The sequence below is a fragment of the Hermetia illucens genome, chromosome 1 (genome assembly GCF_905115235.1).
Source record: "Hermetia illucens chromosome 1, iHerIll2.2.curated.20191125, whole genome shotgun sequence".
In the NCBI taxonomy this organism is placed as follows: domain Eukaryota; kingdom Metazoa; phylum Arthropoda; class Insecta; order Diptera; family Stratiomyidae; genus Hermetia; species Hermetia illucens.
In genome coordinates, this window is record NC_051849.1 from 212,522,148 (window position 1) to 212,539,829 (window position 17,682).

At 44.4% G+C, this 17,682-nt stretch overlaps 1 protein-coding gene across 2 annotated transcripts in view; it reads right to left on the reverse strand.

Moving 5' to 3' along the window:
* The window catches only part of LOC119646642 (transcriptional regulator ERG homolog), an 80,891-nt gene that overhangs the window by 32,494 nt on the left and 30,715 nt on the right, over nucleotides 1–17,682 (reverse strand). Inside the window, exon 1 of one of the 2 annotated variants that reach the window (XM_038047156.1) lies at nucleotides 13,844–14,161. The exons of the other annotated variant lie outside the window; for it this stretch is intronic. Within the exon in view, the coding sequence (XP_037903084.1) occupies nucleotides 13,844–13,985 (142 nt within the window). The 5' untranslated portion in view covers nucleotides 13,986–14,161. Of the gene's footprint in view, nucleotides 1–13,843; nucleotides 14,162–17,682 lie in introns of those variants that run through there. 2 annotated transcript variants of the gene reach the window in all.

A 17,682-nucleotide genomic window follows, 5' to 3' on the forward strand; every position in this document is an offset into this window, starting at 1 on the left:
GGACCTACCACCAAGAGAGATTAGGCAGGATTTCGCATAGTGGAATAACTCCAACTATACTCTTATCTCTTTATCTCTTTCACTGACCTCAGCATTTTATTTTTGCTTTACCGAGGATAGTACAAAGTACGTTGCCTCAAACCCGCCTCCCTTACCTTAGGGTTTATAGATGGCTCATTCAAAAATTTGCTCCCTTTTTAGGTGCTCTGTACTTCACACAATTTAGCTGACCTGAAATTGTAGCAGGTTTTTCGGATTCTGGACTGTTTGCTTTTAATTTAAATACCGTAACCTATAGAAAATACGAAGAGGTTCAATATTATTAGCCACTCTAGATAGCAAAGGCAGAAGCCATTTCATATTATTTTCACACGACTGCCATATATTCGCACGGGAAATCCCACAATTGAACTGTTAACCCAGCATTTAACCGATAACGATTTCGCGCTTTATCAAACAATTACGCCATTTGGCCCTAGCCCCTGTCCCACATCCACTCTTGAATTCCACCTTATCACCTGCTCCATTTAAATAGACTCATATCATGCGCACGTCATTACTTTATCACAGTCTAAAGTAAATTCGCCAACTTACGTAACAACTCAGCAAAAAAAATAATATTTTAGCCGGCAAAGTAGTCATTTTCCGGAAATTAATCCGGCGCTGTCGAATTTGAAAGTTTTTCTTTTAAATTGACTTGGCGCCACATATCGAGTGGTGCGGGAAGACTTCTAAAAAAAATTTACACGTAAAATTTTCGTGAGTCATAAAGAGGCTTGACTTTTGCCAATATGAAAAGTCTTAGCCATAATTAAATGCAAATGTATGTAGTTATAAAAGAATTAAGTTTTTGAATGGAGAATATGCAAAACATTGAAGAAGGCAGAGGCTGGTCGGATTAGAGAAAAGCAAAACAGGGTTGAGTGTAATGGACACAAATGTATTTTATGAATTAGACAGTGAGTCACGAATGGTTTCGAACATATGTACTTATGGGAATGCCCCAAAGTTGATGGTATTGTGGAAGGTGGGATGGGGTTCGTTTGCAGCTCTATTTAAACACAGGGGATCTCTCTCCAGACAACATTGTCGAAGAGATGCTGAGGACTGCTGACAGGTGGAACCGTGTTGCCCATTACGTTCGGGCCCTTCTCGTTGCTAAGAAGATAGAACTCGACCGGTGGAGGAGCGGGATGGCAGGGGGTTCCTTGAACTGACAGTTCCCTTCTTCCTCTCCCCTCCCGTTGGTGAAAGGAATTCCCTGATTTGAAGGCTCCGCAAGGCGGGAGAGTTCGGGGACTAGCCCGAAGTAATGTGACAAACGGTTCCAGGCTAGCTCTCTGACGATGGGGGAGGTGTTTAGTTCGTAGTCCGACGACGTACCGAATCGGGAGTCCAACACTGTGTGCGTAAATCCATTCACCTACCCTACCCCAAAAAAAAAAAAAGTTGCATCGTTCGAACAAAGTTTCAGAATAATCGCAGAAACAATGTCTGCAAATCATTTATTTTCTGCAGGTTGTAGCGAGAAAATCCGGCCTCGGGATGAAAATCATCACGGAAAAACAGGGCCCAGGCGAAAATTATACGGGTCTGGAGTGAAAATTATGCGGGTCCCCAATTTTCCCTCTTTCCATAGAATTTTCTATTCCGGACCCGGGGCAATCCTTCTCCCCTTTCCATCCCCCTTCAGGGTTGCTTTTCTGCCATGATAAGTCTACCTTCGTTATGAACCATGGTTGATTACATGTGCAACTTCTAGTTCCATATTCGAAGTATGATAAATCATTGCTTACAGCAGCAAAAACAAGCACAAAGTCAAACATAAACATCCATGACGCAACCACGATTGGAATCCAGAACACGAAATTGATAGGTTAACGTTCAATTAATGCGGCCATCACACGTCATGGAAGGTATGGTAAGAAGAAATTTTTTTTTTCTTTTCTGTTTTACAGGCGAGGTAGAGGCCAACATTTACTATCCACAGAAAGGTTCTGGCACAAGTTAACACACCGTTCAATAAGTCCCGGGACTAACAATGAAAACAACATTTTATCGGCAAAATTCTTTATTATTCATCAACATAATCTCCTTCAAGGGTTATACAATCATTCCAACGCTTCTCTAACTTTTCAATGCCATGTTTGTAGAATGATTTGTCTTTTGACTCAAAATGAGCCTCAATAGCAGCGATCACCTCCTCATTTGAGCCAAATCTTTTTCCCTGGAGCATCTTTTTGAGATCCGCAAAGAGCCAGTAGTCGCTGGGGGCCAGATCCGGCGAGTACGGAAGATGAGGAAGCAGTTGGAAGCCTAATTCGTTGAATTTGGTCATCGTTTTGATTGACTTGTGGCACGGTGCGTTGTTTTGATGAAAGATGACTTTCTTCTTCTTCATGTGTGGGCGTTTTTTCGCTATTTCGGCCTTGAAACGATCCAATAACACCATGCAGTAGTCGCTATTGATGGTTTTTCCTTTTTCGAGGTAGTCAATGAAAATTATACCATTCTCATCCCAGAATACGGACGCCATCACTTTGGTGGCCGACTGTTGTGTCTTTGCACGCTTCGGGCGGCTTTCACCGGTCGTACGCCATTCAGCTGACTGTCGACTTGACTCCGGAGTGAAATGGTGAATCCATGTTTCGTCCAATGTCACATATCGACGCAAAAAATCCTGTTTATTGCGAGTAAATAGTGCCAAACAGCTCTTCGAATCATTGATACGCTGTTGCTTTTGTTCCATTGTGAGCAAACGCGGCAGCCATTTGGAAAAAACCTTTTTCATAGCCAATTTTTGGTGCAAAATAGTAAATGTACTACCAGTTGATATGTTCACCATCTTAGCTATCTCGCGCACTTTCATTTTGCGGTCACCCATCACGATTTTCAATACTTGCTTGGTGTTTTCGGGAGTTACTCCCTCATTTGGCCGACCCGAACGTTCTGCATCATTTGTTTCAGCACGACCGCGTTTCAAGTCAGCATACCACCGACAAATGGTTGTTTTCGACGGAGTAGAGTCCGGATAACGTTTTTCAAGCCATTGCTGAGCTTGAACTGTGTTTTTTCCCCATTAGAAAACAATGTTTTATCAACACACGAAACTCGTTTTGGTCCATTTTTTTCACGATTGCAAAGGTAGCGTAACTTTAACCACTATAGCTTTCTTGGTTATGTTTCGAATTACATCAAATTTTAACACATCTTATCTGAAGGTTGGTACTTCTGAACCTTGCTATATAAATGGCATTATTAGCGCCATCTCTACGCTAGTCCCGGGACTTATTGAACGATGTGTTATTATGCCACTTCCAACTATCCGCATGACAACCATATGATAGCCATTGCATAATGGAAAATTTCAAAAAGATATTACCTCCACAAATGCTGACTATAGGAGCTTTTATTAGCCAATATTTCAAATTTGGAAAACAAGTTTTTGTTCGGCCTTTGACCAAAAGAATTTTATTGCTTGTTTCAGGATGAAGCTGTTCTCTTCTTCAGCGCGTTACATTGAAGAGCTCCACGTACTCTATGCTATGTACATTTCCATATCAACGTGCAATTAAACGCATCTTGCCTAATTGGGTCGGGTCGGTTAGCAACAATAAAACTGTTGTATCTTCTTGGGTAATCATTCGATCACCGGGGATGAAATATGGAGTATTAGGTTCTGAGAAATCAAATGGAGAAGAACTCCATTGAGTGCGTTATGTGGTTGTGTTGTTACTTCGTTATGGAACGAAAAGTTTGTGACTCCTCCGGGCTTATGTCTTTTCCCTGAAAACTTTATACTAGACCCTTCTGAAAATTGGAATCATTCAGTTTTGTTTCTGTAAAAGATTTTTATCACTGGACAGAATCCACTATTGCTGAAGGCTATGAGAAGTAGGATAGAACTAAACTTGAATTTCAGTAAAAAACGAGAGAAGCCTTGGACTCGAAACGAAATCGAGTGATGTTGGTTCCCTAGCAGCCAAATCGCAAAGTAGGGCTTGTGAAGCGGATATTTCAACACGGAAAGGGAATACGGGAAGGTGAGAAAAATAGTATCACCCATATTGAGCTGTAATTGCTATTGCAGCAAGCAAGTAGTCCTGCAATCGAAAGAAGAATACTTCACTTAAACAACGCTTCATTGGGGACCGATGCTTACTTGTGTTCAAACTCTGTGGACTTCATCAATACGAACCGAAAACATAGCCTGAGGTATCACAGCTGACCGCTTTGACTGTCAGAAAGTGGTTCCATGTAAGTTTCGTCCTGCATTAATTATAACCAAAGAATCTGGATATTGATTATGATGATATCAACCACGGGATTTCTGATTTTACTTTCAGTAATTGGCAGCAGTTGCTTGTGATTTCTAAAAACGAAACGTTTTGATGTTTACTACAAACAAGGTGGCAAAAAAGAGTTTTTGTCGAATGGATTTAAACAGCTGGACCATTCGGCATCCATGTTTCGTTTAGCATCACCATGACAACTACACTATACTCAGCCTATCATCAGTTCAGCAGAACTGACAGAATTTATTTAAAAATTTAAATATAATCAGTCCTTCAATAATTGACATAGACTAGCCCCACATTATCAGTCTACCATACTTTCGTTATTCTGGCAGACGCCAAACTGATGAAATACTGATTATCTAGGATAGGTCTGAAGGTTTTCAATTTTTCTTTTGATTGTTTCATTTGAACCTCAAATCGCACTGGCCAAACGGTAATAATATAGGATAGGAGACTACAACTTTGAGACCGTTGATAACTTCTCTTATCTAGGGTCGAAAATCACAACCGATAACAGCTACTACGATGAAATCCGTGCACGGTTGTTGGCAGACATCAGACCCTATTTTAGCTTACAAAAACTGTTTCACTCGAAACGCCTGACCAGAAGGTCGAAACTCTTACTGTACAACACAATAATCTTGTCAGTCCTCATCTATTCATCGAAGACCTGGGATCTTAGGAAGAAAGATTGCCAACTGTTGGTCGCGTATGAGAGGAGAATCCTTCGAAAAATTGTTGGCCCCCTTACATGAAGATGGACGATTCCGAGGCCTACATAATGGGGAAATTTATAAGCGATACCAGGATCGTCTGGTTGTGGATAAAATCCGGCTCAATAAGTTGCGGTAGGCGGGTCACTTAATCCATATGGATGCGGATGATCCGGCCCGAAAAGTGGCAGACCCTACCTAAGATGGAACGATGACGTAAGTCAGGACGTCAGTCAGTTTTTAGAGATATCGAATTGGTGGACCTTGGCACAAAACCGTGATGTCTGAAGTCCCTTATTAAAGCAGGCCTAGACGGGATACCCGTTGTTGCGCCGTTGATTTGGGGAGGCCTAGGACCGACATCACTAACTCACTGCAGACCTCAGACAACTAGGGCTCGTCCATCAGTCCACTGCAGCAACATTATCAGGAAATCTTTATTTCTAGTTTGGTCGTTCATCATCATCATTTACTTGCCAACAAAGGTCAAAGTCGTCTTCCGCCATTTGTGCTGTTCCCGACAAGCTCTGTCTTCGCGATTATCGGATGCTTATTTTGGAAAATCTTATTTCATTACAGGTGTCTAAGAGAAATGAAATTATTATAATTGCTGGCAATATTGACGCTGAACTCTATACACTGCAGACTAGTCATGAAAATGGATTCCACAAATGAACAATGGAAGCTGCCGAACTTCAGATAGAAGTATTCGGCAACCACTGGTTCAATAACAAAATACAGATAAATTTTAAATTAATTTGTTTGGCCATATCAAAAGAATGAGCTACTCTAGGCTTTATACTGGAAAGACAAGCAGTAAATTAAGGGATTGACTATACAAAGTTATAAAGCATCACAGAAGACAGGATGTGCTACCAAAATCAGAAAGCAGAAAAATATCAAGAAGATGGAAGATTGGAAAAATTCTTACGAATCATGTCATGTTTAAGATTCCCTAAGGATATCCTGGTTCTAACAAGGGGATCGTCAACGTCGCGTCGAAATGTAAGGCAGATATATGTCCAATCGAGCCACCGACGATTTACAAATGCCTAAGAGATGGTCGAATAAACTAGTTGCAAATTAGGTAAGGCTGATTAGGTTGCCCCTGATTAATGTGCAAGGTCAGACCTTTCATCATCAACAACGGTCTAAGACAAGGGGATGCTGGGGTTGCTGGAGGTGCTAAATGCCCGGATTTAGGCAGGCGCTGACTTCCATGAAAAATGAGGTTTATTCAAATAAGTCAGACATTGTGCGAATTCGAGAAAATGATTGACAGTCTTGTTCTCGACGCAAGAGGTCATAGTCCAAGGGTCAACGCTGGTGATTTCAATGCTTGGGCCCGTGAGTGGGGTAGCAGAGAGATAAATGTAAAAGGCCCCAGTCTATTAGACGCTTTTGCACAGTTGGATATAATTCTGGGTAACGAAGGTTAAGTAAACATTATTCAGAAAGGGGGGTTCGCCTCAACTTTTATCAGCCCTGCACTGGTACGTGGTATGTCCTTGTGCGTCAGCAAAGACTATACTCACAGCGATCACCCTACAATCTTCTTTGGGCTATGGGTGGAGTCACCGGGCAGAAGACCATCATGTCCGAAACCGAGAAAAATGTCAGGCTGGTCTGCAAAAGTTCTGGATGAGCAAACCTTCATAGAGATGTGGCTAGAACAACCTAATAAAGCAGGCGCCTCTACGGAAAGAGCTTTCCATGTGACCCAATGCATCGCCAAAGCGTGTAATGAATGCGTCCATGCCTAGGAGGTGCTCATTCCCCAATAGAAGACGAAACTACTGGTGGAATACTGAACTAGCCAGTCTTCGATCAGCCTGTCACCGAGCTAGAAGAGCGGCTCAGGCAAAAAGAGCCCGCCTATAAGGAAGCCCCCAAAACCCTCAAGCTCGTTATCCAACGGAGCAAGAGCGAATGCTTTAAGGAGCTCGGTTCTGAAGCGGATGTAAACCCGTGGTGGAGCGTCTATAGAATCGTGATGGGCCTATTCAGAGGCCGATCATCTCCGCAGATCACATGCCCTTCACTCTTGTTAAAAATTATCCGGGGATTATTCGTCGAGCAAGAGGAGGGCAATACCGCCAATCACTAGTGACGAGCTGCTGGAAATTTAAGTTAAAATAGAAGATAACAAAGCTCCGGGTCTGGATGGTGTGCCGAATAGGGACCTCAAGCTTGCCGTGAGAGTCAGATCGGAAATATTCGCTGGGTTGTTCGAAGTGTGCATATACGAGTGGATATTTCTTGCATCATGGAAGCGACAGAAGTTAGTACTAGTGCCTAAGCCTGGTAAACCTCCAGGTGAGCCAACCTCGTACAGACCCATTTGTCTTTTAGACACTGTGAGGAAAACGCTTGAGCTTAGTAATCTACAATAGATTATTCTCGGTTGTTGAGTGCCAGGGAGGTCTCTCAGATCGGCAGTATGGGTTCTGTAAAGCCAGATCAACCATTGATGCCATCAAAGTGGTTACTGGTTTGGCCGAAGATGCAATCCACGGAAAGGGTAGTACAAGCAAATATTGTGTAATGGTGACCCTGGATGTGCGAAATGCATTCAATTCGGCCAATTGGAACCTAATACGGGGATCTCCGGCAAAGATTGGTATTGTCAACAGCTATTTACAAGAACGGAAGCTTTGGTATGTCACTGATGACGCACCCCAGGAGTATGTTGTCTCTGTGGGTATCCCGCAGGGCTCCGCCCTGGGCCCACTGCTGTGGAACATCATGTACAACGATGCACTTAATCTTGCCCTTCCGGAGAAAGCCATGGTATAACACTGGTTGTAGTAGCCAAAGATTTCGTAGATGCTGAGTTATACTCATCCGAAGCGATCAGTGCTATTAAGGGTTGGCTAGAGAGTTCTGGTCTGACACTTGTGGAGGGAAAACACACCAAGCGCCGTTATGTTCGTATTCAAATTGAGATTCATATCATCACTTCAAAGCCTGTCATCAAATACTTGGAAGTGACTATAGACGGGAAGCTCAACTATAAGCAATACGTGCAGTATGCTTATGACAAAGGATCCACCACAAGTGAGGCCTTAGCAAGGACGATGCCGAAGGTGGGACGGCCACGGCATGCTTTCAGGTTGGTGGCTAGGGTAATGAGTTCGATCCTGTTTTATGCAACTCCAGTTTTGAGGAAAAGCATTTCACGTCACATTTGACGCTAGAAAACTGACTCCAGTCTACAGAAGAACAGCCCTAAAGGTGTGCTTGGCATTCAGGACTGTTTCAGATGTCATCTCGGGAATGATGCCCATTGACATCTTGGCAGATGAGATGACGAACATATACAATGCGAAGCCTATTTCTCCTTTATCGCAGACGAAGAAAGCCGAAAAAGAGAGATCTTTAAATTGATGACAAGAGCATTGGAAACGCACGGAAAAGGGTCGGTGGATACATAGGCTCATCCCTGCCCTGTTGGAGAGACGGCAAGGTGAGATTGATTATAATTTAGCTCAGTTTCTCACGGGACATGGAGGATATCGCCGGTAACTGTCCAGGTTTAAACTAGATACCTCACCCGATTGTCCAAACTGCAATGGAGTCCAAGATTTGTGGAAGAAAGAAGGAACCTAGAGGAGACTCTAGGAGAGGTGCTCGTACTAGAAAATCTGGTGCGAAGAATACTAACTCCATGGTCGCATCTATCCAGAGCAAACAGGGAAAGGCAGAGGAGACTAGCAAAGCGCGGTTACGTACACCGCGTAGACGCGCAAGCTGACCAAGCTACATTTTTTTAAAGACGACAATATACAGAAAATTCCTTATTACATATTGTCATCAGAGAGGGGAGAAAGTAAATGGCTTACCATACGCTTAAAACTAGAGAATGACCCAAGCTGTAGGGTGTTGTAGGACCGGCATAGCCTCGGAATCGGGGAGTGGAAGTAAGTCTCGAGCTCCGCGAAGGGTACTCTAAAAATGTCCGCACTACGTGTGCTATGAGAGGCGATGCCGAGTAATATCCGAGTTGGCAGAGCAGTCCATCAGGTAATTGCAGAGTTTGAAAAGAGTACACATATCAAGGCAGATACGGCGTTGCTGCAGGCAGAGGAAATTGAGGGTGTGGAGTCGTGGCTGATAGTCAACCTGTGGAAGGTTCTTTTTGTAGAAAAGGGTCCGGGTGAATTTGCATTGTACAACTTCAAGAGCACGACAGTCGCGGATGCAGATTGGGGACCAGACTACACAGCAGCCTCCATCTGCCTCGCTCTATTCCAGTGTGTCCATAAAAGATGGTATCAACCCGATGACGTCCGCTAGCCTACTGAAAAATCCTCCATCCGAGGGACAAGTTCCCTACGCAACATCGGATGCGCTGCGAAGTTCTGACGTTTATACTACAGTCGCTACATTAGCACCATCGCACGCTTCCTCCTGTGTATCATCGAGGCCCGCCACCGCAGGCCCTTCCGACCTAATGTCGTCCGAGCGGCCCCCAATTGAACGTCGCCTCGCCACCGAAACAGCTGTTCGTGTCAAGGCTAGCGTACTCCACTACGCCCGACGAAATTCTGGCCTATATCAGAAACAAAAGCAACTCAACTTTGTCACCTCTTTCCTGTGTGAAGCTGACGAAGGATGGCTCTCCTGACCGAGTGATAGCTTCCTTCAAAGTGACATATCCCCATGACTTCGATGCTATTGTCCAATCCTGCTTTTGGCCACAGGGGGTCTTCGTTAAGCCTTATCAGAGGTCTAAGATTCGCGAAAATTTCCGGCCCGCCCGCCTGCCTCGCCGAACTTGAATGATTCCAATAACTATACGCTATTTTATCAAAATGTAAGGGGTCTAAGGACCAAGCTGTCGGATTTCAAACTGTCTGCCTTAGCATTCCAACATCATGTCATCTGCATTTCTGAAACCTGGCTGGATGACAGGATTTTAGATTCTGAGCTCCTCGAAGGTTACTCTGTCTTTCGTTGTGACAGAGACTGCGTTGCGCTTGGCAAGACAACTGGCGGAGGTGCCCTAATAGCTGTTAAGTCCCCTCTCCGTGCCGAAATCATCTTTTCCTCCTCCTCCTCCTCCTACGATTCCGTGACCATACGTGTCCTTCCGCCAAACGTATGTCCCTTTATCATATCGTGTGTATATTTTCCCTGCCTAAGTCCGCCTTCTCTGTACGAGGATTTCTTCGACAGATTATCAGAGGCCCTAACCGTTTTGTTTCCCTCACTTCTTTTCATCTTCTGTGGTGACTTTAATCTTCCTATGCTCTCCTGGCCCGTTACTCCTGGCCTTCCCTCCCTCCCTAATAACTCGACCCACCCTTCCTTTCCTCTATCCACTTTCATGTACACCTGTGGGGCCCTCCAATTTAACCTCTCTAGAAATCACTTAGATCGTACTCTTGACCTTGTCCTCTCTAACCTTCCTGTACGTTATCTTTCCCAATCCCTTCATGCTCCGTCTTACGTTGCCCCTGACGCCCATCATCCTGCTCTCGAGTTCGATGTTCAGATATCCCGACTCCACTCTCCTGTCGCTCGCAAGCCTACCAAGTTCAACTTCCGTAAGGCGAACTTCGAAGGTCTGAACTCAGCCCTGGCGTCAATCAACTGGGTCCCCCTGCTCTCTCCATTTACATGTGATCAAGCACTCAACACTTTCTATACCATTTTATCTGATCTTCTTCCTTGTTACGTTCCCTCCTCTCCTAAGTGCTTATGCTCTTACCCCGTCTGGTTCACCACTGAAATTCACAAAAAACTACGTCAAAAACAGACTGCGAGAAAGAAGTTCCTGTCTTCTAGAAACGTTGCTGACTTAGTTTTGTTTAAATCCCTTCGTTCCTCGGTCAAATCTTTAATACGTAAGTCCAGACACGAATATTTGTCCAGCGTGGAAGACTCATTAAAGCGCGGAAATTTGAAACCTTTTTGGTCCCACATTCGCAACTCCCGCTGCCCTGCCCAGTTATCCCCTCCGTCCATTAAATTCTCTGGCTTCTCAGCTAACTCCCCCCAACAATCTTGTGATTTACTCTGCCGCTACTTTTCGTCAGTCTATGTTCCTCCTCCTTCCTCCGAATCCCTCCCGATAGTAGATGTAGCATGCCCCGCATCGCCTACCATTCCCCTACTTACCCCTATCCTTGTCGAATACCTCATTGGCGAACTTGATTCCAAGGTCGGACCTGGCCACGATGGTCTTCCAAACCTCTTTTTGCTTAAAACTGGTAAGTCCATCTCCCTTCCCCTATCTCTTATTTTTAACAAAAGCCTTGAAGAGAATCATTTTCCCAGCTTGTGGAAAGAGGCTCTCATTATCCCCATTCACAAAAGTGGCGATCGTTCGCTTGCCGAGAATTACCGTCCCATTTCCCTCCTCTCCTCCTGTTCCAAAATCCTGGAAAGATATGTCAGCGACTGGTTGTCCGCCCACTTTGGCCATCACATAGTGAAAGAACAACACGGCTTCGTTAAACGTAGGTCCACTGCCTCCAACCTGCTTGACTTTACCAACTTTGTCGCCAAATGTCTAAATTCACGGCAAGAAGTGCATACCATTTACACTGACTTCGCGAAAGCCTTCGACACTGTAAATCACAAGATACTTCTATCCAAACTCTCGCCCCTAAACGTTCCCATACCACTTGTTTTATGGCTTGCCTCTTACCTTTCCAACCGATCCTACCGCGTCTCTTTTGACGGCTGTACTTCCCGCTCCTTCTCCCCCTCTTCTGGCGTCCCACAGGAGTCTATTCTGGGTCCTTTGCTATTTTTATTCTTTATTAACGACCTTCCTCCCCTCCTTACTTGTCCCTGTTTGCTCTATGCAGACGACCTTAAGCTGTTTTCCGCTATATCGTCGCCTATAGACTGTATTTCCCTTCAGAATAACCTGGACACTCTGGTTCGTTGGTGCTCGACCAATGGTTTAGCGCTAAACGTCAGAAAGTGTCACTCTATGTGCTACTCCCTAAAATCCTCACCCACTTCTTTCTCCTACTCGCTTGACGGACATTCCTTATCCTGCTTAAATTCCACTCAAGACCTCGGAGTCAGTTTCGACAATAAGCTCCGCTTTGACACCCATTGCCTCGATGTCATCAATCGAGCAGCAAAATTGTCAGGCTTTATTCTTCGCTCCTCCTCTGATTTTGACTCCATCCAACCCTCCTTAGCTCTCCTCAATTCCCTTGTGAGGAATACCCTCGAGTATTGCTCCGTGATCTGGTCACCCACTCGTAACTGTGATTGTCTTGCCCTTGAAAATGTGCAATGTAAATTCACCCGTTCTCTCTTCTTTAAGAAAAGCTTCCCTCGTGTGGATTACCCCTCCCGTCTCCGCTTTCTAAACCTTCCCTTCCTACAACAGCGTAGATCCTATCTGGATCTATGCACATTCTTTAAACTTTCCTCGGGTCTGATGGACTGCTCCGCCGCTGACGAGATCACCTGCCGTTCTGCGTCTTATGACACACGTAACGCAGATATTTTCAACGTGCCCTTCGCGGAGCTCGAAGTCTATTTTCATTCCCCGATTCCCAGGCTTTGCCGTAATTATAATGCAAAACAGCTTGGTCCTTTTAACTTCCCTACTTTAAGTAATTTTAAACGTAGGATAAGTTTTTTACTTTCTCCTCCTCCTCCTGAGGACAATAATTAATTGGAATTCTATCTGTTTGTTGTCCGTTAATTAAATAAATAAATAAATATTCAAGAATGTTTCTGACAAGGGAATTGAAGAGTGTTAAGGAGGGCTGAATTGAGGTAAAATCGGAGGAGAAACACAGGATAAAACCAGTCATTTTGGAGTTTCTATTGATGATTTCAGCGAAGTGGAAATTGAAACGAAGTTTGCCGTTGAATATTACACCCAAGTCTTCGAAGGAGGTCGGCAGTGAAAGGGGTTGTCAATTTAGAGAATAGGAAGAGGATGTTGGTGAGCTGAGTCCGCCCGGTGATGTAATACTTTATGATGGTTCCACAGGGCTTGGGGGGAGTCCGGGGTAGTAAGAATTTCACACGCTGGCGTGCCCAGACCAGCGTCTTTTGAAGATTTCCAGCACCTCAAAAAAAAAGGCAGACAGTAAACCGATTTTAAAGAGGTTTTGTTTTACACAAAAACTTAAAAATGACTCAATTTCTATTTCTGTAATGAGCTTCAAATATATAAGGAGATAACCTCGTTGAATGAAAAAAAATTCAGGATACTTTCTAAGGGTGAGAGTATGCCCTCATATGGACTTTGAATTACATATTATGTACTCTCATTTACAAAGCCTCTTTTTTTCGTTGTAAACTCCATTTTAATTTGTTTTTGATTTTGTTATCAACGTTAGGTTTTGCACCAAATTTATAGCTTTATGACTCACGGTATACTTCGAATTTTGAAAGACCAGACATCTAAGATCGACTTTCACTTGGCTAATGAAAGGAGAAAAAAAACCTATGAAATTGGAAATGAATCTGTAAAATGACTAATGGGGCATTCACCGCAGTAATATGCGCTATTATTGGCAACATTAGATCTCTTGTTTTAACTTTACTTCGCGCCACTGTTATATTTCTTTCTAAACAAAAATCTCTAAAAAAACAATTTTTCTTTGAAGCTCGTCTACACAAAATGTGATGGATCTGTCCCGCCGGTCTCCAATGATATTTGCGACGATTGTGTGCGATGACTAAATAATTTCAATTCTTGGAAAATAATCGAATAATTCAAATTAACTGCCAAAAAAAAAACACCACACACACTGCTGTGAACTGGTTACCATAAGTTCCACTCGAATTACTAAGAAAATTTCGTAGTTTTATAATGAAAGAAAAAGATCTGAATCAATTCGGTACCATTATAAATCATAGATCGTGTTGCTGGATGGTGATGGTGATAGTGGTGGTGATGATGATGAGGCTGCACGCGGACACCGAATCTTCGACTGAAATCCTCCGATAGGCGCCACATTACGCCCATGTCGACACTAACACTCATCGTTACAAGCACTTTTCTGTAGCGTTAGTTCCTTATCGAATTACCACCCTGGACTTTGGTATAAATTTAATTAACGAACTATTTGGCGGTTAGACTTTGCTAAAGTAGAAATACTTTAACTACCGGATGATGACTCAAAGATACCGGACAGATTGTGTACAACCGAATTCAGCGAGTTGCAGACGGTAACTGAGTGGCGCTACTCCATTTTCTTCCTTGCCCAGAAACTTAAGGACTCGAATTGGGATAACTATCCGTTGGTGGAAAGTTCCTGGCACTGTGGATGGAAGGACCAATTTAAGGGAGGCGCGTATTTTCTATGAATGGAAAGGACATGTTGCTGCAACATTATAGAGAAACCAGCAAATCCTTAGGACCAGGATCATTTCGAAATGTTAGGGCGGCCTTCCAGACTCTTCTCGAACTCTTTATAAAACGAGAATTGTATCTTTTATCTTATTATTCCACTTCAGCCTGGACACTCTCTAAATTTTATTTATTGCTCGTACACCGCCCACCCCTTAAGTGAAAATAAGGCAGCGCACACTCCTGTATCCTTTCGGGGGAGAAACATTAAAACACATGTCCTACTGTGAGATCAAATCAAATCTACGATCTGTTGAATAAAAAGCAAATCAATTACATTAACCTGCGGCACTGGATAAACGTGCCAACCAGACCCCAGCCCACATGACTTTGACCCCCAGGAGCGGAGCACACGGTTCAGAAAGTTAAAGGACAAACCTCTTCCACGCTTCCACTCCTCCACTTCCTTCTGCGAGGAATTAACTTGTGCTCCCTGTGTCTATCACTGTGTCATTTAACACTTCACAGGATACTTGGCGCATGGAGATTATTATTCGGATATTATACAGGAGCTAATTATCATATTTTCATCGTTTATTATTGAGCCATTGAACGGCTTGACTTTATTAAAAGGGATGCTCCTTGCTTGTTGTATATTTTACGTTATTTCTTGTTGTGGTTATGATTGAGTAAACAATGAATAAGGAATCTTGGGTGACGTTTAGTGGAAAGATGGATGAGTAGATGAGGAAGTTTAGAGAGAAGGTCGTAGTAAAGTTGTTGACGTCAAGATGTTCTTGGAAAAAGAGGATTATATTTGAGTCGGGGGAAGGTTGCATATATTCTAGTTTGATTTATAGCATTTTTGGATAGAATGAAAAGGAAATTTCACGTAAACAGGTTGACCTTCATAGGACCATAATGGGAACTAAATGCTAGGAAACTTGTATCAACTCCGGCTGTAGCCAAAGACAGGGGAATATCCTCTGCCTGCTTGAAAAAGGAAGATGGGACATTCACCGAGAATGAGGAGGACAGGGTACAACTGCTTCTCTGAACTCATTTCCCGGGGTCCTACCCCTCGGCGGCAGGAGACAACAATTTGCCTGACACCCCAACAACGAATAAACGGGGAAGGAAAGAGAGCTGGAAACTAGCAAAAGAGGTATGCTCAGAAGCTAGGCTAAGATGGGCAGTGAGAACTTTTCAATCAATGAAATCTCCCGGAGTAGATGGCATTTTCCCAGCACTTATCCAGTGAGGCCTAGGAATTATCTTAGAGTCTCTTCTGAGGGTGGTAAGGGGACGCATAGCACTGGGTTACATACCAAGGGCATGGAGACGGGCAAAAGTGGTCTTTATTCCGAAAGCGGATAAAAAGGATCCTTTTCACCTTAAATCTTTCAGACCAATCTGCCTAACATCGTTCGTACTCAAAACGATGGAGAAGGTCATAGACAACTATATTAGAACTAACGTTCTAAAGCGTAATCCCCTACATCACTGTCAACACGCTTACCGGGCAGGACGGTCAACTGAAACTGCTCTGTATCAGCTGACAGAGGTACTACGGGACGCCATGGAAACAAAAGAAATTGCACTGTGCGCGTTTTTGGATATCGAAGGAGCATTCGACAAAACATCGCACACAGAGATACAGGATGCCCTGAGCCGCAAAGGAGTGGGAAACACCCTGGCACTCTGGATGGGCAAAATGCTAGAAAGCAGACAAATAGAGGTACAAACAGGTACAAATTCTATTATCATGAACACCACTCGAGGCTGTCCACAGGGTGGAGTACTTTTTTTGTGCGTACACGGAGGTGGAAAATCTTAGAAAAACACGTCCGCCGCAGCTCCGCCGCCCGAACGGCGCGTGTGGGATTCACACCCACTAAAAACCACCCCCGGTCTCTCCAGCCCCAGCCCCGCGGGACCACCATTGAGGTATTACTTCGCGGGGTAGGTTTGCTCTTAGGCACTCATCCTTCTCCTATTTGCAGCTTTCCTCCTTCTTTGTTCCTTCTGCAACTCCTCCTGCATTTGGATGATTACCGAGCCAACCGCAAGCCACTTCTCCTGGGACTCCAGCATCTCAGTAACCAAGCTCTCCGGGGTCCCGCTTCTGCCCAGCACTTGGTTTAAGCTCCTTCTCTCCATCGCAAATCGTGGGCAGTGAAACATCACATGCTCTGGATCCTCCGGTATACCATCGCATCTGGGACAGTTCGGAAAATCATCCAACCCAAAGCGGTGCAGATACTGCCTGTAGCAACCACCGTGTCCCGTGAGGAACTGGGTAATGTGGTAGTTGGTCTCTCCATGTTTTCGCTCAAGCCACACCCTAATGTTGGGAATGAGCCTGTGCGTCCACCGACCTTTCGCAGACTCGTCCCATCTGCGTTGCCAGAGATCAAGCGACTCTGACCTTGCCGTATTTCTACGCTGTGCATGCCCCTCCATATGTCTTGCATTGTACAGGACACTCATTTCTTTGGCCAGAATGTCAACCGGGATCATGCCTGCCACCACCAATACTGCCTCAACTCATGTGGTTCTAAAAGCACTGTAAACCCTCAAAGCCATCCGCCGGTAAACCGAGTTCACCTGCTTCCGTCTCTGAGAGTTTGCAAGCGCCTCTACCCACACAGGCGACGAGTAGAGTAGGATGGAGTGCACCACTCCGGCTAGCACCAACCTCCGGCAATGTTTCGGCCCGCCAATATTTGGCAACATTTTTGCAAGTGCCGTGGTGGCACTGGCTGCCTTTTGGCATGCATACTCTAGGTGCTCCCTAAAACTCAATTTGGTGTCAATTATTACCCCCAGGTATTTGATAGCCGGCTTTGATACGACCGTATGTCCACCGACCTCCACTTTTACAGTGTTATTTTTCCTGCGTTTCGTTATTAAGACCACTTCCGTTTTCGCGTCCGCCAAGGTCAGCCCGGCCTTTTCTAGCCAGGACTTTACCGTTCTCACTGTTTCTGTTGCGTAAACCTCCACATCTTCTGGGTGTTTTGCTGCAACAACCACAGCTAGGTCATCAGCAAAGCCAACAATCGTAGTCCCCTCTGGGACGGGAAGAGCAAGCTCCCCATTATACATGATATTCCACAACAGGGGACCAAGTACCGATCTCTGTGGTAACCCGGCTGTGACAATGTACTCTTTGGGGCCCTCATCCGTCCCGTACCAGAGAGTCCTCTCTGAGAGGTAGTTTTCCACCAAATTCGCTAAGTATCCGGGGACACCTATGTCAGCCAACGCCCGTTTAATTCTATTCCAGTTGGCCGAGTTGAATGCGTTTTTGACATCCAACGCCACTACAGCACAGCAGCCGCCAGAAATCAGTGCATCTTTTGCCAGGTTTACCACCATGCCAATTGCG